Source organism: Strix uralensis, chromosome 5 (genome assembly GCF_047716275.1).
Source record: "Strix uralensis isolate ZFMK-TIS-50842 chromosome 5, bStrUra1, whole genome shotgun sequence".
Lineage (NCBI taxonomy): Eukaryota > Metazoa > Chordata > Aves > Strigiformes > Strigidae > Strix > Strix uralensis.
This window is the reverse complement of record NC_133976.1, coordinates 82,627,677-82,650,839: the sequence shown is the minus strand read 5'-3', so window position 1 is coordinate 82,650,839 and position 23,163 is coordinate 82,627,677. Positions and strand designations below refer to the sequence as shown.

The window sequence follows — 23,163 nt, the reverse complement described above, 5'->3', positions numbered from 1 at the left end:
CGCGGCAGGGAGGCGCTCCGCGGCTTTGGGCCCGGACTGCGGCACGGCTCCGTGTCCCGCCACCCCCCCTCCTTCCAGCGCACCCGCAGCAGCGGCACGGCGGGACCCTCAGCCAGCCTGGCCACCCGCCCCGGCCTCTGGGGCAGGCCGGGCCTGCTGGGCAGCGCCGCGTCCCCTGCCTGCCGCGGTGCCGTAGTTGCCCTTCCCCGGAGGCTGGACAAGAGGAGGTAACCCCCTCCCCCTGCTTACGGCCCCCCTGGCTGTCCCCGCGGCCCCCCGCGATGTGTAACCCCCTTAGGTTAGCCCGGTGCGGGGCCTCCCCTCGTCCACCTTCGCTGCCCGCCCCTGACGCCGTGGCAAGACTGGTCGCACCAGATAGCCTGTCATTTCGGGAATTGCCCTGAAAGTAACCCAAAAGTTGCGTCTTGAGCCCAAAGTTTGAAAGTTGGGTGGTGCCTCAGCTGTTTCTTTGTGGGGTTCCATCTCCCTGCCTGCGTGGTGGAGAGAGACTTAAGACCAGGGCCTGTAGTGACAGGACGAGGGGCAACAGTTTTAAACTAGAAGAGACTGGGTGTAGGTTGTCCAGAGAAGCTGTTGGTGCCCCGTCACTGGAAGTGTTCAAGGTCAGGCTGGACGGGGCTTTGAGCAACCTGGTCTAGTGAAAGATGTCCCTGCCCATGGCAGGGGGGTGGACTGGATGATCTGTGAAGGTCCCTTCAAGCCCAAACTGTGCTGTGATTCTATGGTCTTTGTCATATCAAGAGAGGGTGTTTGCAGCAGTAGGCAAAGAAGGGTTAGAAATCTTCTGATGACTGAGCAACACGACTCAAAGTTTTGTCAAGAGTTTGCTGATACTAGGAATTATCTGGTATATAGCAGAGTGAGAAGCAAGTACCTTCTCTGAATTGTGTCCCATTCCATATCTCTTGTTCTCCTTTTCATCCACAGTCTTGTTTTTAAATGATTGAGTATATTAGTATTCTCATCATGCGTGAAACTTACTCATCTCTTGCTATCACCACTCATTTCACTGCCAACTGAGTAGCTGGTTTGAAGATGGCAATCTGTCTTCAAAACAAAACAAAATGAAGTATTTATTCACCCAAGTTATATGAATGCTGCAGAATTTATCGCAGCATTGTGTTGCTAAAGTTCTGCAGGAGTTCAAAAGCAGTTGAACAAAATCCTTCAAGGCGTATGAAAGACAAAGTAATATCCGGCTAAATCTTGAACCACAGGCTGGTGGAGGCTGGAGAAAGTGTTAAGGGAAGTATCATTTTATGGTGTTACCATCTTTCATTTCCCTAGGCACTCTCACTGCCAGCTCTCTGAGGACAGGACTAAGCTGATGGACCCTTTGTTTGAGGTGACAGAGGTGGCACAGTCATTTCTTAGGTGACCCCTTTAAGCTGTCTCCCAGATGCTGCTTTCCCTCTGTACATGTGTGTTAGGAAGCTGATTTTTGGTCTAGTGGCGGTGTTTTTTAGTACTGCTTCATTACTCTGAAAACCTGGGCAGCAAATATTGTATGTTTGTGCGTGTAATTCCAGTAGCTTAGCAGCCACCTTGCCACTGCATAATAATAAATGTGCTAGAATCTATTTCCAGTGACACTGGCAGACAGGAGCATGTTTTGTTTCAACATGACTTGGTTTATTTGTGATTCTTCTCTACTGTAATTAGGACACAGCAATGTGTTAGAGGGTGAGTTACAGGTGTAAAAATTATTCAGTGGAATAGTTCTTGAATGCATTTTTATGTAACAGTGATACAGCTCTTGGTGATACATACTTTCTAGTTTTGTTGAGGTCTCTGTGGGCATCCTTTCCAGGGGATAGCTGGCTTCTCTGCTTCTTTTTTGTATGACACCCTGCAATTTATTCCATCCTGAGACTGGGTGTTTAGGTCACTATAGCTCTGTTCACGAGCTTCTAGGTTTTGCCAAGAGGAGCTGTTGAATTCTTACTGGAAAATGGAAACAGTGTAAAAATGCAGTGGCAAAGAGCAGGAACTTAAAAGGAAAATTTATATATTAACAAAAAGAACATAAGAAACTGAAAGAGAAAAGGTAAAATACCAGAGGAATATGCATACATACGATGCTCAGGATGTTGGTTGCTCAGAACAAAAGCACTTAGGAACTAGACAGAGCAGAACTGAATGCATGGGATACGTGCTGCACCTAACTTAGAGTGTAACAGTTCATCTGTCAGCCCTGGAGTTCAGGGAGAGGCTGTGGCCAAGCTACCGAGTTACGCTGAGGGTAAGTACTGATTGTGGGAGCCCAAAGAGCTCCTGCTCGGGGCAGTTACTGCTTTGAAGAAGAGGAAGACAACAGAATTTATCCCAAATGTATGGTATCTAACTTCTGACATTTGACCAAGACATGTAAATCAGGAGCTAGGTTACGATTTGGACCTGTGATGTCAGTGTAGGGCGAGAGGATTTTAGTACTTGGAGTTGCTTTACAGAAATTCTTGTGACCTTGTATTAACTATGCAGAGAACCTAGGGCAGCTATGACCTTAACTTAGTTTTTCAGCTGTGTTGAATGAATCCCAGCTTCAGGGCCTGGAAAATCTGCCAGAGAAACTGAAGGGGAAAACTGAACTGTAGCCTACTTAAGTCTGTACTGTAGCCTACTTAAGCATCTAACCAACCTCCAGGATCTTTCTTTTGAGAAGAGAGGGCTGACCAGACCAGTGACTGCGTGAAGCTGTGCAAATGAAATATCCATTTAGATTTAGGAGAAGAGTTGGAAATGATAAGGCCTGATTTGGTAGGAAAGTGAGGTAAAAAGACTATTATTAGATGTGCCTAACCCTGAATAGAGGAAGTGGTGGCAAATTACTGGACTTTCAACTGGGTGAAGAAGATTGATGCATAATCCTTAAATCATTTCATTTTTATAAGGAGAAGCTCTTTTTTTTCTTTATTTCTTTTCATATAATGCCACCCCCTCCTAGCCTTTGTGCCTTTGGAAATTTTAAATAACAAAAACTGCAGGGATGAACTGAAAATCACACTAGAACTACCATTTTCAAGAAAAATCTAAATATTAAATAGGCAGATTAATTGTTCTCAAGTCAGAAGACCTGCTATCTTGAGAGGCAAAGCTGATGAGGCAGAACAGGCTTGGGATAATGATGGGAATTTTTCTTTCACTTCTAGATCATTTGTTCTGATTCTTACCCCATTCGGGGATGAATGCCTGGCTTGCAGAAATAAAACAGGTACTGAGCCTTTCAAGCTCTGTGGGCTTAGGCTGACCGAAAGAGCAGTCACAGTCTATCAGCTATAAACCACAGTTTTAAACCTTACATTAGGATGTGAAAGTAGTCAGAGACCTTACCGCCTCTAAATTAATGCAGAAAAAGTGAATACCACAACGACATTTAAGAAGGGAATCCTTTCATCTGAAGCTTGCTTTTTCTGGTCCAGAAGCAGTTCCTTGGGGTATGCTTAGCTTATGGAAGCTGAACTGCAAAATTAGCAGCCGTGTTAAGGGCTCAGTGAATAGGACAAAGACTGAATGGTTTGTGGTTGAATTGCTGCTTAGGCCCAGAAACACATCTTGAGGCTACTGAGCAGCTGCCGTGTGGTTTGGATGGTTGCTAGGTGTGCTATCGCTGTGTTGGAGATAAAGAGGATGTTTTTGTTAACAAGACTGCCAGTCTACTGCCTTTCAGTGTGGCTAATCATACTCGCTTAAGTTAAAAACAGAGAAGGGCAGAGGCATTTAAACATGCAGTGTTTTCTTTGTGGTTGTGCACACAATACAGGACATAGAGCAGGAGAAGTTTATTTTTCACAGGACAAAACACGACAATAAATGTCTGCTATTCCTTAACTAAACAGGGGGAGGGGCTTGTGGATCAGTGAGGAAGTTTATATAGTCTGTGGCCTGAACTCTGAAAGGTTAAAATATCTCCTCCAACCAGTCAGACTGGGAGCACAGCAGAGAGATTGGGGAAACTAAAAGCAGCAGGTTGCTCTTTTTGCATATGCATGCCTTGAATATTAACCCTTTGCCTTTCCCACTCTTTCTTCTACAGTTGGGGGCTGTAGAAACTGTGAAACAAAGAGCAAAAGGAGGAAGATTTTCAATGATCATATTTTTAAACAGGAATCTGAATAGTTTCCCCCAGGTGCCCTTGGGGAAGGTGCCTGTGGAAAGTAACACATTTCAGTAAAGAACTCGTTTAAATGAGGAACCGTCCTTTGCATTTTAGCCACTTTTTAATGGGGAATGATGTAAAGGACAGATCCCCTGCTCCTTCATGGAGAAAATACTGCAGAGAGTCAATGCAAGTTAGTACCAGAATAAGAGGAAAGCTGAAACCAATCTGAGCCTAGACTCTGCAGCTGTAGTGATCTAACTCAAGATAATTTTCAGTCTAGAAGATACCCCTCCTGGTTTCTCAGGGGATTAAAGTCCTCAGAGTTATTTCACTAATACTATTTTGCCCACTTCTGCCAGTCTCTGTAGAGAGATCAAGCAGTGAAGAAAACCACTCCTGGTTTTCACCATTTTGTGCACGTGGACAGTAAATGCCAGCTGGAAGAATAATCCCAGAGAGAAGTTTAGGGTGTAATGGTGTAAAAATATATTGCTATGCAGTCTCTCTTCTGGATTAATTAACTATTGTGTTTCAGTATCTAAAGCTATTGCCTCTACCGCAGCTAAAACTTTCCCACAACAAAATAATACGTGCAGCACCAAAGTGTTAACAGGAGTAGGTAAGTTTTGCTCAAACACTTGGCAGAGATCATATCATCTTCTACATCTTCCCAAAGCTACCTGTGTCGTGTTGTTGATTGTGAAATGAACTTTGCCTCTCAACGATAGGTCTCACGTTGTTTCCTCTTGTAATGCAACTGCCTCTCACTTGCATGAAGTAGGTAAGCAAATAATCTTGTATGAACTCGTATAACCAGGAATCAGGAATCCAAAACTCTTAACACAAGATTTTTCAGTGATAGGGAAGGGCATGCCAACAGCTGGGACCTGCATATAGGGGTTGGGTGGGAAGAAGGTCCCCAGAACTAAAACGGTGAGGAACTGAGGTGCAATGAAGGTTACGCCACACAGCTGCTGGGGATTGAGGGCACCAGCAGAGCACAGCAGTGACCCCAAGGGCATCATAGCAGTTAAAGGTCACAGGGAAAGTTCAGGAATATTATCTCACCTGGTTGGGGAGCTCAGGATGGATTTTGAAGGGGTTTTGTAAGTGAGGGTCATTGCCAGGGCAGTGTGGGAGCTCTGGGCTGGAGTGGTGGGAGGTAAAGGTCAGGGGAGAGCTGATGGCAGGGCAGGAAAATGGACAATCCCGAGCAGGAGGGATACGAATGAGCAAGGCAGAATGTGAAAAAAGCCTGCATTGCTGCTCTCTGTTGTAGCATGTTTTGGTATTATTAATCTTTTCTCTCTTTCTTCATTTGCAGATTGTGTTCCTGGTAGGAAGCTTTTTCAGCATCTGGAGTCTGAGGGGTTTTTTCTGTTCCAAGAACCCGTTTTTTCTAAATGTGAACCTGCAATCTGAAGTGTATTGTTTCTGTTTATCACATTAGCCTATCCCTCTTGATCTGTGTTTGCCTGTCTTTCAAATTATGATCCAGGTCCCTGCCCGAGGACTCTTTGCTTTGTCTGTCTCTGTCATCAGTGGGTGAGCAGCCGGTTGGTGGAAGCCAGGCAGACCCGTTTCACAAGTGTGTGCCTACCTGTCAGCTCACGTGTTGGACATACACGCAAGGGACCTCCCTGGAGAGACAGCTGAGAAGACCTTGAGGTCTGAGAAGAATTGAAGCTGGGCAGGACTGGGGCTAGGAAAATCAGTGAGAAGGAACTTAGTCATAAGAATTACAACCACACAAGGTAACTATCAGCGTTATCAGGAGTGGCCTCAGACAAACTGGGAACTGGCAGCAGGTGAGCTTCAGGAAAAGACTACCGCAGGGCAAGAGAAGTGCTGTAATTCAGGTAAGTAAGAGAAAACACTGCTGGAAGATTAGCTAATGAATATTTAGGTTTTTTGAAAAGATTTTTATTAGCATAAATGTGACCCGAGCTGTATAGCTGTACCATAAAGTCTATACCTCTGTGTATGTATGTGTATACATCTGTGCATGTACTTACTGCTTGTATTGAAGTTACTTATAGTAATAAATTTCTGTGATCATAATGGTATTGGGGTTTGAGAAAAAAAAAATACAAAGAGATATGTCCTCTACACACAAGTTGATTTAAACGAAATAACTTCTAGGCACATTTTAAAGAGGAAGAAAATAACAAAGGAAATAAGTTTCGTATAAAATTAGTCTCAGTTCACTGAAACGATGCAGGGCGATGCTATGCATGTATGTGTAAGTATGTCCAGTGTTTGGTTAAGCAGCACATGCCTAGGGCTGGATTCAGAACTAATTAGCATTTGAATTCCATCGGTGTTGCTTGATTGTAAGGAAGCTAACTCTAATTCAAAGTGGTGCAGATATCTAGATTTTTCTACGTGTTTCCCTGTTTGCATGTATCTCTGTGTGTGTGCATGAGCTACTGATTAAATTATAAACAAAATCTATGTTAAATGCACCACGAAACATCCAAAAGTTGGGAAATTATGTAGCTAAAGTTGTGCACACAGCTTCAGCTCAGTTTCCTCGTGGCTGTGCATTTATGAAAGCAGATTCATGTTCCATTTCTGAAGCCATTATGCAGCAATGTGATATCATGCAGTATTTTTATCACACAGTGTTTTTTACAAGAGCTACACGTATGCATGGTCCTTTGAAAAACTCCTTCATTCTTCTTATGTCCTGTCACAGCTTTTGCTGTCAGTTTTTCAGAATATCTGTATCCAGTTTGTGCTAGGTTTTGATACAGGCTTAGTACTGGCAGTTACCAGCAAAATCAGAAGTCAGTCAGTGAGAAAGAGACTGAATGGCTGGCGTTTTCAAAAGTAGAGTGTGATTTTGACTACACAAAAGTCATAGGTTGGAGTGTGCTGTTGATAGTTTGGTCTCTAGACTTTTCATATTCCAAACAGCCTGCTCACTAATGTCTTCAGGTTAATGTATTCCTCGCTTTCTAAAAATTATTTTAACTTTTATTTTGCAGATTAGCTGTGAGTAATTACTTTTCGTGGCCTTAATTCAGGGGGAGTGTGATCAAATATATGTTAATTTTCAGAAACTATAGTAGGCCGTGTCTGCATTAGAAAAAAAAATTTTGTCTTAATCACCATTCGGTTTCTGTACTGTTTCACACTTCTGTACTCAGACTTCCTCATGCTGCACAAATAAATTAATTTTTTTGAGTTGAAGCAAAACTTAGCACCATGAGAACTTGCGTATCTCCACTGATAAGGTGCCAGTTTGGACTAACCTTGTTAGCATGAAAGCACAGCAGTGCAGAGTCCTCCTGACTCACATTTCTCAATGCAGTACCGACTGCTGACTTTGCCTATTTATTCTGCTCCCTTGAAAAGAAGCCAGGTTTGCCCTAAGTAATTCACCTGCTCAGATAGCAGCATGGACCTCATTATTTGCTGTTTTCTCCATGGTCTAGCTTTTCAGAAGTGGTCAGCCTAATTTTCTTTCACTCCTCTAATATGCTTCAGTAGCAGCTAGCCTAGGTTTGATGTTCAGGTACTGCTTCTAATTTTGGTCCAAGTCTTGAGTCACTGTATGTGATTTTTTGAAACACTTTATTTTCTTACAGGGTGTTACAGCTACCAGCTGTTGCAAAAGTGAGTTAGAGTACCAAATCTTTACAGCTGAGACATTATTACAGCCAGGACAGCAAGCCACAGGATATTATCAGTAATTCCTGTTCAGGACAGAAGTGAGGTGTCTCTGGTATGTTATAACCTGGGCTGACTGGTGAGAATTTCCCATTCTGCACAGTTGGAGATGTGCTTGGTAACCCGCAGGTGCCTTACAGTGAGAGGTGAGATGACTCGATGGGCCAGGGAAACCTTGCAAAGGTGTCATGATCTTCCAGGCCATTGGAAGTAGTCACTAAGGTCTTCTGAAGGCAAAAGAGACAGGATATGTAGTCTAACAAATACATAGCTTTTTGCAGTGGCATCAAGTTCTTAGGCTTGAAACCTATGGGACTTGTTTTTTATTTGTTTTGGATGCTGCTTTTAGTAAAATGGTGGACATTACAGGGGAAGAAATATCTGTTTTGCTTTTTGCTTTTCCGTGGTGGTTTTCTTCTCCCTCTTCACTCACATTCAGTGTCCACAACTGCTCAGCTGACCTGAGCCCACACATTGTGGTTTCACTGCCGTTTTGGTTCCTGGTAGCTCCCCTCCCTTTCAGCTGCCCAGCCAGGGCTTGTGCATAACTGTTGCCTAAGCCTTTACTGGTGTCCATGTTCAAAGGTCCCTTTAAAGAGGAGGAAAATAATAAAAGCAGTACAGAAATGGTGACTGGAAAAGCTTGGGAGTGTGGTTCTGCCACTGTAAGAAATGAAATAGAAGGCATTATGGTTAAATGATTTATTTTGCCTTTTATCAGTCAGGCAGTATGCTGGACTGAAGTGAGTAATTACTCAGCTATTCTTTACATGCCTGTAGTCAAATTACAGTTGATCCTCGCAATTAGTGCGTGAAAAACACCTGTAAGAATATTTTTATAATAAAGTGGTGTGCAGGCCAGGAAGTCTGGAGAAATAACTACATTAATTCCATGTCAGCTTATAGCACAGCTTAAAAAGTCTAATGAAGATCCAGATGAGTCTTAGCCTTTCTTTTTGTCTTATATAGTTAATTTAATCAGCTGTTTCTTCAGACAGAATAGATAATCAGTACTCAAGGATTTACACATTTGCATTGATGATGGGAACTGATGTTAGTTCCCAAGTCAGACATATTCACTGACAAAACTGTGTATTTACCACGCATATGTACAACATCTTATTTTCATGAACATGGCAGGAGCAAGCAGAAGGCAGTTTCTCTGCATGCAGTTCTCAAGCTGTCCCCATATATTCCAAGGACACATAAGACTTTATATTTCTCTTGCTTTTCAGTTTTCACCACAATGTTTGTCACTCAGGCTTCTTTACTCTTATGTCCTGCCACTTTAAATAGCATAATTTGAGCCTGATGAGAAATTTAAGTCCATAAAATGTGAGAGAGGATTAATTATTTTAGGGCAGATCACCTTCCTGGTCCAGTCCATTCACTGCCATGTGAATGCTTGTGCTAGCACTAAGGGGACAGTATACATGTGGGAATGAATGACAGGGCACTGGAAAAATCTTAGTAGGGCTTATGCTGGCACACAGCGCTTGTGGATCTGTGCTGACACAGGGAAGGTTTCACAATACAGCTTTAGGCGAATTAGCCACCCTGGGTGTCAGGAGCTCCATTTTCCCTGTTCCTACTTCTGGATGTGTGCTCCTGCCACTTCCTCAGGCCTGCCCTGACATTTTTTGAATTGCTTGGTGAAGTAACATCACACACTAAAATGGCAGGAAATTACCATGGCAAAAGAACAGTGAAATTTTCCTGCCAGGTTGGTGGTTTGAGTCACTTTACCATGTGATCGATTGCACAGCTGGAAGCAAAACAAGGAGTGGGAAGAGAGCAGAGAGGAGAGATACTCCTTTCTTTTAGCACTGGTGAGCACCTAGTTCAGCTCAGCTGCATTCACAAAACCATATTCACATTCAGTATTAGGGCCTCCTGGACTGGTTTAAGCAGCGCCTGCAACTGCCATCTTTTAGCTACTTATTCCCGTCCCAGTTGCCCTCTGTGCTTTGTCTAAATTGCCAGGGCAGTAGAACAGTTTGGCCAACAAACATGGCTGAAAACAAAACACCACCTTTTCTCCCAGTGTTCATCCTGTTGGCAAACATGCACAGAGAAGCAGTAAGTGTCAGTGCAGGGTGGCTATGGGGGCTAATTAGCCTGACACTGTCGCCAAGCTGTCAAACTGCTGCGCCACATGCCATCCACCACGTAGTCTGCTAGTACCAGTTTGCAAATGTTGTTGACTGTAGGTTGGCTTCTGCTAAGGTTTTGCCTTGTATCTCTCATTTTCTATGGGCAGCCACTCCTGCTGTTTCTAGATACCATGGCCTTTGCTGTATATTTAGCTTGGACATGGAGCCTTGGATTCAGGTATTAGTCAAAGAAAGGCTTGGCTGCCATCGTTATTGCAGTCTGCTTGGAATTGTGTAGTATCTGAACATTGTTAATTGAGCATTGTAAATTGAACATTGTAAATTGAGCAGTGTCCACGGTATCTGCATTGAATCACATTTATTCATTTCCCTCTGCCACAGCAAAAGCTCCCACATCTCTCCAGATCTGTTTAGTGGAAACCCTGTTCCCTCCTTCTGAGCTCTAGTCAGGGTAGCAAGTACCTTTTCAAAACTCATTTACAAAGACCTTCACAGCCCCTTGTTGCTCCCATTCAGTCCCTTGTGTTGAGAAGCTTTGTTCTAGAAAAGCTCATTTGCTTTCTGGTCACTGTTGTCAAAGGGAAGGTGTCTTTCAGGAAAACCTTGGAGTCTGAAACTGAGTGGGAACACACCACCCTTACCTTGAGCCTTGGCATTCTGAAGGAAGAGTGGCCTAGTACTGTGCTTGTTACCTATCATGTTTGACTTTTGTATTGCACTGCCAACAAGTTTTCTTAAGTAAGGTGTTAAGTCACATTGATATGCTGCACAATAGAGAACCTGATGAAAAAAGATGCATGTCCAAGAGAAAAAGGAAAGTTCCAGGTTTTGTGTAAACAGCAAAAATAAATGAGTTTCAACTGAAGGAGGAGGAAATCAGAATAATCTGAAAGATTAGATAGGGCCAGGCAAGGAGAGCAAACTGTTGAAGCAAATATGGTTTTGAAAGTAAACAAAAAATAAAAATTAATTCCAGTGAGTGGATTTCAGTTTATGTAAAAGAGTAATAGAAAAACAGTGGAATAACTAAGCTGATGTTTACTTGCAATTGCACAGATTCTAAATTGAAGTAAGACAGGATATGTTCTTCTGTGCTCATGATCTAGACAGCACTGGTCTTGGTACAGCATAACACACAGACAAGGAAAATCAGAATGCCAGTGAGGTATAGGTTTTGAACCTCTTAAGGTATTTTTGTCCCCCTTATGCTGGCTTGGTCCTGGAAAACTGTCTTCATATAATAAAATAAGTAGTTGAGCACTGCCAATATGCTTTCTGCTATGTGGTGAGTATCACTTGTACATCGAAGATGTTAGTTCCATGTAACCTCCATGTGTCCCCTACAGGTAACTGCAAAGTATATTTATTAAATGTATAATAAGAGATCTGTGGATTTTTGAGTTACCACTCTTGTGAGGATGGAAATGTAGGAACTGCAATAATGTTACTGTTAGACAAGTAAGCTGCAGAAAGAGCTAAGTGTGAGAATTCATTTGGTCTCGGTCTGGAAAGCAGCACTGAAAGGCACTTATCTTGTTAAGTGCAACTTCTTTTCCTGCTTCCTGAGTTTTGCAAGAGGATGGACACGTGGAGTGTAAATGGACTTGTCTAATCCAACTTTTCCAGTGGTAACGCCTGGGCAGCTCCATAAGCACCAGCAACAAATGGGAGTGCCAGTGCAAATAAAGCACCAATGGCTGCCAGTGTTTTTAGTTCTGGATCCCATAGTTCTGCCCTGAGTATCGTTAGAAAACATGGGTGCCACCCTCTGGCATCACTGATGGGAGGTGCATAAGGCAGTAGGTAGGAGTCTTACAAACAAGGGACCAGTGTAGACCTGCTTGCTGCGTCAGTGCTTTTTATCGTGGATCTTGGTGACTATATGAGCATGTTTCTGTGTAAGTACAAGTTGGTATGTGTGTGCTTATATATGCTTGTGCATGCACATCGTTTAAATAAATGTAAGTGTGCATTTCTAGTGAGCACCTGTACAAAACAAAGTCTTTAACTAGTGTTAAGATGGAGCTTGGACTGTTTATGACTCAGATTATACAACATGATTGCTGGCTAATGGTCCTAAAGTCTATTTTCCTGTGATACCATCATGTCTATTCATATGTGTCTTTCGTATCTGTGTGTATCTGAAAGTGAAAGAAGCTAGGGCTGTTCCTTTTATGGTGATACCTGTGTATTTGTGTATAAGTGTGTGTATGTGTTAGCTGAGGTTGACTTAGTGTGCTTGCTTTCAGAGCGTACCTGAAAAGCTTGGTGTTATTCCTGTATTATTGCTCCCTTGACTGCATTCATGTTATATCCACACCCTGCAACCAGGTGAATTTGCTAGCATATTAAAAATCAAAGGAAATAAAAAAAGAAACGGATGTTCTGTGATACCTTAAAGTGCAGATATAGTCCGGTTTTGTCTTTCTGCTGCCTCTGTTGTGATAAAGCATAATTTCACCTGTTAATTTTTAAGCATGAGAATGAACTGTTCAATGTTTCATCCATCACCAACTTCTATAAAACCATATTAATATCAATAAGAATCCCATTAACATTTGCCATTGAGGTTAATTGCCTTGAACTCATAGCTGAAAATAAAGTAAGTACTTGCAGGATAAAAGTCCCAATGCCTATAAAACATTTTAGATGATACTGTTTGTGAAGCTGTTAAATCTTACTTTTTTGGCAATGTTTATAGGAAACAGTGGCTAAATATACATGCCTTGCCTTTCTGTCAGTCATCACTACTGATTTTTGTAATTTAGAAATAATAGTCCAGCTCCTGTGCTGATGTAAATCAATGCAGCACCACAGAGTCTGTTCCTGGCTTATGACTTCAGTCCTCTGTAAAGATACTATACTTAGTGTAGCAGTGGGGCATCTTCTAAAATGCTTTTGTGTCCTCCAGAGCATAAACAAAACCACATACACCGATTTTACAGAATCACAGAATAGTCTAGGTTGAAAAAGACTTTGAAGATCATCCAGTCCAACCATCAACCCAACAATAACAGATCCCAACTACACCATATTCCTCAGCGCTATGTCGACCCTACTCTTAAACCCTTCCAGGGATGGGGACTCCACCACCTCCCTGGGCAGCCCATTCCAATGCCTAACAACCCCTTCTGGAAAGAAATACTTCCTAATATCCAGTCTAAACCTTCCCTGGCGCAACTTGAGGCCATTCCCTCTTGTCCTATCACTTGTTACTTGGTTAAAGAGACTCATTCCCAGCTCTCTGCACCCTCCTTTCAGGCAGTTGTAGAGGGCGATGAGGTCTCCCCTCAGCCTCCTCTTCTCCAGACTAAACAACCCCAGTTCCCTCAGCCGCTCCTCGTACGACATGTGCTCCAGACCCTGCACCAGCTTCGTTGCCCTTCTCTGGACACGCTCGAGTCATTCAATGTCCTTTTTGTAGTGAGGGGCCCAAAACTGAACACAGGAATCGAGGTGCGGCCTCACCAGGCCGAGCACAGGGGTAAGATCCCTTCCCTGTCCCTGCTGGCCACGCTATTTCTGATGCAAGCCAGGATACAAATTTCCTGGGTGATCTCCCCCTGTAATGCAGAACAACTGAAATTCAACATCAGGGATGTGTTTTGGGAGGCCTGCAGCTGATCTGCAGTCCTGGTGCAATCCAAAGACACTGGCATGCACTGGTGAATCTAGCCCTGTCTGAGCGGGGTTGTACACATGACCAGCGCACTTACACAATCAGAAGGTTTGTAGGTGTATGATTGCACCCTCTAAGGGATTAGTACTAGCTGAAATTACAGCTGGAAAAGTGCATGCTTGCGCAGGCTCTGGATTTTTAACTACAAATGCAGAAAAGTTCCAGATGTTGTGCTTCAGATTAGTTATAAACCCGGCAGTGTTAAGGAGTCGGTACCAGAGAGCTGTAATTATATGTCTTTTCCTCTCCTTGTCTTTGTGGAGCAACAGTATGAGTTGTGGCAGGGTCTGTAGTCAAGGACAGACATTTTGTACGCATGCTGCTGATCTGTTCATTTGTTATGGCCCAGAAGATAAAAAGCTGAGCCATTGTGGCATCTAAGAAGTGTGTTAGCTAGAAGTGTATTAACTGTATTAGCTATTCTTTAAATATAATTAAGTTCATGACTATGAGTTCTTGTGCATAGGCAAGCCTTTAGGCCTAGGGGTAGCCAACTGCTTGTGAAGCACCGTAAAACAAGCTTAATCTTAAATTCTCTCTGGTCATGAGTCTACCATTTGTAGGATTTGATAGTGGATGTCCTGTATCAGTCCCAGTGCTCCTTCTTCACACAGTCACTGATCATAAGAGGTAGAAAGCTCCATACTCGGCTCACTTGTTGCTTCATAAATCATCCTTTCTCCTAATAAATTTCATTAATATTCTTTGTGTCTATGCAGAAGACAGAGATTGGAGACCCACTTGCTTGTAACTGAACATGGCAGGGCATGTAAAAAGGTTCACACGTATGCTACTGGAATGTAACAGCAATGACAAGCTATGTGGTAAGATTCACAGATTCCTTTAAGTAATAAGCTTTCACATGCTGAGCAGGAAGTCCAGCTTTACTAAAAAGTGGGCCAAGCCCTTTCCCCTCCTCCACCTGCATCCCAGCCCACACAGAAGGATTTGACCGAGCTTTCCCTGCATTGTGTCTCGGGAGACACTTTTAAGGGGATGCAGCCTTTGTGGTGGGATTTATCTCACAGAATTTTAGCCATTTTAGAGTATTTCTACTTTGAATGAGATATAATATAGTAATTAAAGATCCCCTACAGCTTCCCTAAGGACCAGTCTTGTGAGATTTTGATTTCATGACTTTCTGTCATCTTTGAGAACTGAAATGTGATCTTGGTCCATGTAGAAATAGCACCACCTCTCAAATCTGGGGACATAAGAGATTTAGTTACCTGCAACATCCTTGTTAATTGCAATGTCTTCTGATCAAACTCCAAACCAGGTGACTACGCCCTGTTTTCTTTAAAATGCTCCCTATAATTTTAATGGAAGGAGCTGAAGCTGTGATTGCGTGTGCATTTGTGATGGCACAGCAATATCCAGCCCTTCCCATCTCCCTGCTGTCCCTCTGCCAGGGCCAGTTCTCTTTCACTGGTGGATGATACTTACACATGGCTACAATTCCTAGCCTCTGTATTAAGGCATCTAAATAAGTGACCTTAGGTGTGGGAGTCCCACTGGTTTGATGCAGTTTAAATACTGAGCACCTCTGAAAAACAGGGTGGCAGCACTAACAGTGTTCAGTTGCTGTTCCAAGGAGCAGAGGATAGATACACATGCTTTGGGGGTTGAAAATTACTGAAATGAGTTATTACTACTTTGTTATACAGAATGAATGTGCACCAGGCAGTGCTGCTTATTCCTTGGTTTCCCATTTTCTTTTTCTGATGATAGTTGTGCGTGAATATCAGACTGAAGTGATTGTTGTCCCCGTTCTCCTTGTGGGTTTTTTTGTCATCGTGCTAACTGTGATCCTTTGGCTCCACTGTCGTGGCTTGCGAGCAAAGCAGGAGCAGTCATCATCATCTGGACACCAAGGTAAAAAAATGTCTTTCAAACAGTGTTGGTTTCAGTGGCTGGAAGTCAATCCCATTTCCTCATTGCTAGAGCTGTTAAGCAATAGCATTTATGAAGAGCCTGAGGGGTATTCAACAATCCAGTGAACTTTAGAGAAACTGGGAACCCTGATTTACCCCACTTGCAGTAGTAGTAGTGGAATCTGTAGCATAGATGGATCTGAGAAAACCTAAAGCTCCATACCATATGGGCTGTTTAACATACTGTGGTAACATCACTTGAGAGCTGGAAAGTGTGTTTATGTAAGAGCCTTCTAGAGGCTACTGCACTGGGGTAATTATGAATGACAGTTGTTTCGATGTAGATCACATCTAGTTAATCCATTTTCTATACTGTCATTAAGAAATTTAATTTCAAGCTGCTGTGTCCCACTTCCTATGGAGACAACAGAAAATAGAACAGGGACTGGTGAGGGGTTAGGGAAAGGTGTGTTGGTACTGGAAACACATGTTGCTGTGTGGAAATGAAAATCCAGTTCCGAACTGAATTTGGTTGTGTAGAGGAAAAAGCCTCTTCAGCCTATATTAAGGGAAATAATTGAGAACAAAGATAAGGCCTTTGTGGGAACACCCTGTGCATGTCGCTTTCGTAACAACTGGTAGCTGGTAATAAAAGAAAATGGTCATTGCTTCTGCACATGGGAATCAAGTACATATGGGTCTTATCATCTAGAAAGTTTACATAGTTAAATATAGTAGAGATCTCCAGACTCACTCTGCCTTTTCATCAAATACAGTGGGAGATAAATCCCTTCTCCTCTTCAAGAGCCAGGATAAGTCACATACCATAACAGTTCCTTACTTTGTCCTGATTTCCAAAACAGTATGGAGCAAAACTTAAAGAGGATAGAAGGATGGGCATTGCCACCGACTACAAGAGTTCATCTGTCTGTTTTTATGCATCATGTGTATTTGCTTTTGTCAGTGAATGACAAGAATCAGCAGGAATCCAGCTCGACAGAGAACTGCTATATCCAGCTGAGTGAGACATCTGTGGAGAGCCTGCTAAACTCTGCATCCTTGACTCTGAAAGAACTGGAGATACCGCGAGAGAAACTCTCAGCAGGCACCTTGCAGCTGCTAAAACATGGCCGCTATGGGAGCACTTACAGAGCACAGCTGGAAACTGGGAACCCTGGGAAGACTAAGCCTGTGGTATTGAAAGCCTTACAAGGTAAGGCACGTGGCCAGGACCTGCTTCAGTACAGATCTCTGTATCAGAGACATGATGCTGGGCAGAACTTTGCAGTCATTACGGGGCAAGAACAAGCTGTGTTCAGTATCATGTTAACTAGTCAGAGTGGTGTTTTGGTAGGAGTGTCTTGGTAGGACTAAAGAAGGTTGCTGTTCATATTGATTTTAAGCTACTCACCCTCCATTTTGGTTCTTTGCTGCCTCCATTTGGTTTGGTTTTTTTTTTTTGAAGGGAGGTTGTTTGTTTTAATGTGGGTTTTGTTTTGGTTTAGTTTGGTTTGATTTTGGGTTTTTTTGTTCTTTCAGACCTGGCTAGTCCCCAGGAAGTAAAGGATTTCCTGGGAAGGATTAAATTCCATCAAAAGCTTGGCCATCATAAGAATCTGGTTGAATTGGTTGGATGCTGTGTAGACCAGCTCCCACTTTATATGATCATGGAAGATGTGTCTCTTGGTGACCTGTTGACATTTCTGTGGACATGTCGGAAGGTGAGACAAAAGAAGTGATGATAGAATACCTTCTTAAATTCCTTAGGTACATACCTATCCATAAGTCATAGTGCATAAGTCATAGATGATTCTTTTCATCCTTCCATGCATCCCTCTATATCAGTCTAAACTATTTCCATCCCCCAAAGAAGTTCTACACAAGTCTAAACTGGAATAGAATTAGTGGATATCTCAAGTGATATGATATAATTTGGAGAAGTTGACATACTTTTGTAAAGCTAAGTCCTACTTTGCAGACCATTGGAGTTCCTTGAAGGGTATAGCAGACACTGGGGTAAGAGTGATAGTTGATACAGCTACATGAATTTCTAAAAAGTTTTAAATAATGTCTCATTGCAAATCCTTTTAAGAAAGTAGAGCAGTTACACCAGGGAGAAGGTCATTGAATGATAACTAATTGATTAAGAGACAGGAAACAGAGCATAAGAGTGAAAGGCTGGTAGTTGCCCTGGAGGGAGGTCACCAACCTAAGACCTGGTGCTGTTTGTTTCATGTATCAATAACCTAGAAAATGGGATGACAGTGAGGTGATGATGGTTGCCAATGATTCCAGCCAGTAAAGGCAAGGGCTGACCCTGAGGAATCACAGAAGGGTCTTCCAATATTGAGAGACTGGCCAATAAAAAGAACAGATGAAATTCAGCATTGTTAAAGATGAAATGACACACATGTAGAAAAGCAATCTTGGCATATGTAATGATGGCCTCGTATCTGCCCATTGCTGGTGGGGGGTGAAATGATGTATCTGATAGTATGAAAATATGAAGTCTGGTGAAAATGTTAAGCCAAAAAAGAAACCGAGTATCAGGCATTATTAAGACAGGCGTAGAAACAAAACTCTGGCATGTCACTATATATAAATCCATCATTCTCCTACATCTGGAACACTAAATACAGAGAGATTGCTTGCTGTCTTCTTCAACAGAAGGTTGAGGTGGTAGCAAAGAAAGCCAGTAAGTGTCATGTTCAAAACAAACAAATGGAGGTGATTCTTCACAAAGTGGGGAGTTGACTAGTGGAGTTCCTTGGCACCCACTGCTGTGGATATCAAAACTTTACATGGGCTCAAGACAAGACTTACTGGTTACTGAACATGTTGAAATCAGAAACATCTCAGAACGTCCTTAAATTGAAAATAGTTGGGGAGTGGAAAATGACTCAAGAAAAGCACTGTGTGCTTACCCTATTCTCTTTCTCTCATCTGGGCATCCAGCTAAGGTCACTGTTACAGGCAGGGTAGTAAGAGAGGTGGACTGAGTCTCATACCAGATAACCATTTGTATGTTATAAGTGTGCTTTTCTACTCATCATTCTAATTTATAATATATCTTTCATTCATCTGTATGGACTGTCATTCTCCACTGTCATTCTGCCCATTTCTATCCTATTAATCTCTTCTCCACCCTTCAGTTTACCCACCAGTTGTCTCTAGTGTGCTTGTCTTACCCAGCACACCATCCATCCATCACCATCACCCACCCATGTACCCTTATATTTCAGTCAATTTATGACCAATTGTGAAAATAGCTGGGGGAGCATAAAGTACTCATTTTATTAGATTAGAAGGAAACATTCCCCAGTACCCTACAGCTATGGCATTTGTTTGAACCAAGGTCTGCTCTTTTGTCTCTAGGATATTATGACAATGGATGGTATTCCCTATGACCTCACTGAGAGGCAAGTATATGAAGTTGGACAGCAGGTTGCAGCAGCTCTGGTAAGTCTGCTCTCATTTGCTCTATTTTTTCTTTCTTGCTTGATTGCAACACAAGTCTAGATGGTGCCCTGAGTCTTCCTGGCCTAAGCACTAAGGATATGCTTTGTTAAAACTGAGCCAAAGATGCTTGCATTATTTTGGTGAGCGTACGCCTCTATTCCGCAGCGTGAAAGACAGGCATAAACTAAGTGAAAATTTATATCAATTAAAATTCCTTTTAAAATTATCACGGCCTCTTTCTTCTCCAACTTTCCAGGCTTACCTTGAAGAGAAGAAGTTGTTCCATGGTGACATTGCTGCCAGGAATGTCCTCCTTCATCACAACTTCACTGCTAAACTCTGTGGTCTGGATCTGGCCTATGAAACTCACACATACGGTGCCAACTCAGTCACACAGATTGTGCCAGTCAAGTGGCAGGCACCAGAGCGGCTCCTGAAGAAACCCCCCAGCATCAAGGCAGACATGTATGATTTGATTTTTGGACTAGAAGTTTATCTGTCAGGCCTATCTCTTTCACTCCTTTATGTATCATTTAATGTCTGGAAGTTCACAGTAAGGCCTATCTAGTCTCAGCATAATGCTTCACTTTACAGCTCATACCTTCTCATTTCTGCACGTCATGCCTAGTTGTTTTCATGTATTTAAGCTAGCTAGCTAGAATGGAAAGTTAACATCACTTTGTTTTCTTTTCTTGCAGATGGTCTTTTGGAATTCTACTGTATGAAATGATTACATTAGGTAAGAAGATTTAATGACAATGAAAAAATATGTAAGGAAGCAGCAAATTAACAAGACACAAAAATCTCAAATACTAGAATGTAAAGTTGGGCCATTTAAAGAAACAACCTGTTTTTTCCAACTTGCAAAGTCTGAAAATTCCTTTTAGACTTTCTGTCAGTGTGAATTGTGGTAGGAAAAAAAGGATTTTGGTAGGGACTTACACAGAAGCTGCTATCTGCAACCATTACCTTATAGTTTTTCTATTGTTATTCCTTTTGCCCTTCCAGGTGCTCCACCATATCCTGAGGTGCCACCTTCTGACATTTTATCATACCTGCAGAGACAGAACATTATGAAGCAGCCCTCAAGCTGCCAGCAAGCCATGTAAGCCACTTGCTTTATGGACAATTGAGATCTGCAGAGTGAAATGGAAGTGAGACATACAAAACTAGATCTTACAGAAGATCTCTTAAGTCTAGACTATACAAAACAGTAACCTGTTATCTGAGGAGACTTGTTCTCACATATCTGCCACATCTCCTTACTGGATTCTGCTACATGAAACCTTGATTGCCAAAACCTTTTTTCCTGCTTTTGAAAATGGCTCTTGTTTCTGTTTCCTTGTCTGCTCTTGCATTTTGTTGCTCCACTGCTTTCCTGCAAGATGCAGGACTATTTTGGAGTAATCTTTCTCCTCTAAGTTGTGGGATTCTCCCTGAAGTGAACAAAGCATCCACAGGGAATATCTAAGGCATTTTATTTCCTTTTGTGAAGACATAATTTCTTTTAATATTCAGAGGCTTTTTCTTCCATAATGCTGTTTCAAAAGGGAATACCAGTCTTTTTCCCTTTTCCCATATGGTTGACATCCTGGTGAACAACTGCAAGCCTTTGTCCCCACATATTATTATGTGGTTGCAAATTTCAGAGGGTCATTGAAAGAATTTTATACGAAGAAGAAAAAGAGGAGGTCTCTAGTCATTTTAAATATGAGATGACTTGACTGTAGTAAAACTTTGTGTTGGTGCTTCTCATTCCCAGTGTTTCCCTACTTCTCCACCTTACAGGTATGGCATCATGAAGTCCTGCTGGCAGTGGAACGCAGCTCACCGGCCTTCTCCAGCAGACCTGATCCGGTCCCTACAAACAGCTGTAAAGACCAGCAATGACCATGCAGTTCTGCAGGTGCCTGAGCTAGTGGTGCCTGAACTCTACGCTAATGTTGCTGGTGTCGATGTGCACAGCCTAGTGAGGGAATACACTATACTCTGAAGGACCCTTACATGTGTTGGTGAAGAAGTCTCTGAGTTTGCCCATTCTAGACACTTTGCAAGCTCAGAATGAGGTGTGTATGCTGGGAGGGATCCCTCTGTTTTTCAAACACATTATACATATCAGATCTCTCCTCCATGCCAGAAACAACTAACTGCTATCATTATTATTAAATCAACCTGTTGATATCATCCTGCCAGTGGTCTTTTGGAAGCAGAGTGGGTTTAGGAAGCTGTAGAAAATGTAATGAGAAACTTGAGTTAAAGAAGTGTATTGGGTTTGCATGGCAAGATTTTGGTAGCTGGGAGGCTACAGAAGTGGCTTCTGTGAGAAGATGCCAGAAACTTCCCCCGTCTTTGATAGAGCCAGTTCCAGCAGGCTCCAAGATGGACCCACCACCGGCCAAGGCTGAGCCCATCAGCGATGTTGGTAACACCTCTGTGATAACATTTAAGAAAGGGTTAAAAGTACTGCAAAGCAGCAGCTGGGAGAAAGGAGTGAGAATATGTGAGAGAAACAACTCTGCAGACACCAAGGTCAGTGAAGGAGGGGGAGGACGTGCTCCAGGCGCCAGAGCAGAGATTCTCCTGCAGCCTGTGGTGAGAAGGCAGGCTGTGCCCTGCACCCATGGAGGTTAACAGGAGAGCAGATGCCCACCTGCAGCCTGGGGGGGACCCCATGCTGGAGCAGGTGGGTGCCCGAAGGAGGCTGTGACCCTGTGGGAAGCCCGCACTGAGCAGACTCCTGGCAGGACCTGTGGCCCCGTGGAGAGAGGAGCCCACGCTGGAGCAGGTTTGCTGGCAGCACTTGTGACCCCGCGGGGGACCCACGCTGGAGCAGTTCGTGAAGAGCTACAGTCTGTGGGAAGGTCTCATGTTGGAGAAGTTCATGGAGGACTGTCTCCTGTGGAAGGGACCCCACGCTGGAGCAGGGGAGGAGTATGAGGAGTCCTGCCCCTGAGGAGGAAGGAGCAGCAGAGACAATGGGTCATGAACTGACCACAACCCCCATCCCCTGTTCCCCTGCGCTGCATGGAGGGAGGGAAAATCAGGAGTGAAGTTGAGCCTGGGAAGAAGGAAGGGGTGGGGGAAAGTGTTTTAAGATTTGTTTTTATTTCTCATTATCCTACTCTGATTTTGATTGGCAATAAATTAATTTCCCCAGGTCAAGTCTGTTTTGCTGGTGACGGTAATTGCTGGGTGATCTCCCTGTCCTTATCTCGACCCTTTCATTATATTTTCTCTCTCCTGTCCAGCTGAGGAGAGGAGTGATAGAGCAGCTTTTGTGGGTACCTGGTGTACAGCCAGGGTCAATCCACCACAAGGAGGTTTCTGGAAAGCTCTCCCCACCCTTTCTGTCCCAGGAAACTGCATCAGTTGGGTACTCAGAAGAGGAGATGTCCTGGCGAATATGTCCTGAGGCACAAGAAAAAGTACACAGAGCAGGCAGTACAAATGGATAGTTTCCTGTCCATTCACTAAGGACCTATTCAAGACAGGTGTGTTCTTGCCTTTTAAGTGTTCGATAAGTGTCTGGGATTTCTCCAGTCGTTTATACTCTAGCTTCCCATGGGAGAATGGGTACTGTATTAAAAAAAACCCCACACTAAAACCATGCATATTTGTGGATACAGAGGTTGTTACATTAATGCAATACATTTTCACGTAGAGCATACCTCCCCTGTAGTAGCTGTGGGGTCAAGGGAGTACTCCAAGGCAAAAGGCATATTATCCCATGCTTGTCTGAGGAAAAACCCCTTACAGAGCTGAATTTCTCAGGGACAGTTCTCAACCAACCATTCCTTTGAGCAGAGCAGGACATTTTTTGAGTTGCTAATTGCTGGGTTAATTATTTTGTTTTTTGGGGGGACATCTGTCCATAGTTACAACAGCTACTGTGAAAACAGTGTGGAAATGTTAAGAGTACATCAAATACGAAAGGTTGATCTACAGTAAAAACAACACATGATGAGAATAAGCGTGCACAGTGACATGGGTGTGTGATTATAGTGAGAATGTACCGTAGACTGTATTTATCTCTGTGGTGACACCTTTGCTGTCTGACTTCTGCAGTGAGGGTCTGGATATTGGACATTGCCTTCTTAGCTACCCTGTGACAAGGGTGACAGTGTGTAGCGTTTTGTGAATACTGTGAGGATAACAGAGCTACTTCAAGGTCTCACATACAAACAACACAGATCACTTTGGTAATCATATGGAGGAAACGAACTTGTGCCCAGTGAGCTGCTG

General features: G+C 43.0%; 1 protein-coding gene across 7 annotated transcripts; it reads left to right on the top strand.

Annotated features, from left to right (window-relative positions):
• Positions 1–105: 105 nt before the first annotated feature.
• STYK1 (serine/threonine/tyrosine kinase 1) lies at positions 106–22,083 on the top strand. 7 transcript variants are annotated; one of them, XM_074872001.1, is made up of 11 exons: positions 106–227; positions 5,445–5,979; positions 14,308–14,412; positions 15,320–15,463; positions 16,427–16,675; positions 17,002–17,183; positions 18,838–18,921; positions 19,178–19,386; positions 19,620–19,660; positions 19,930–20,026; positions 20,710–22,083. In XM_074872001.1, the coding sequence occupies exons 3-11, from the start codon at positions 14,346–14,348 to the stop codon at positions 20,912–20,914; spliced, it is 1,278 nt and encodes a 425-aa protein (XP_074728102.1). In that variant the 5' UTR covers positions 106–227; positions 5,445–5,979; positions 14,308–14,345; the 3' UTR covers positions 20,915–22,083. The 7 variants fall into 7 exon arrangements, with proteins under 7 accessions (XP_074728102.1, XP_074728104.1, XP_074728103.1 ...); XM_074872003.1 differs by having other exon boundaries at positions 148–227; positions 5,619–5,979; XM_074872002.1 differs by lacking the exon at positions 106–227 and adding an exon at positions 285–4,901.
• The last annotated feature ends 1,080 nt before the right edge of the window (positions 22,084–23,163 follow it).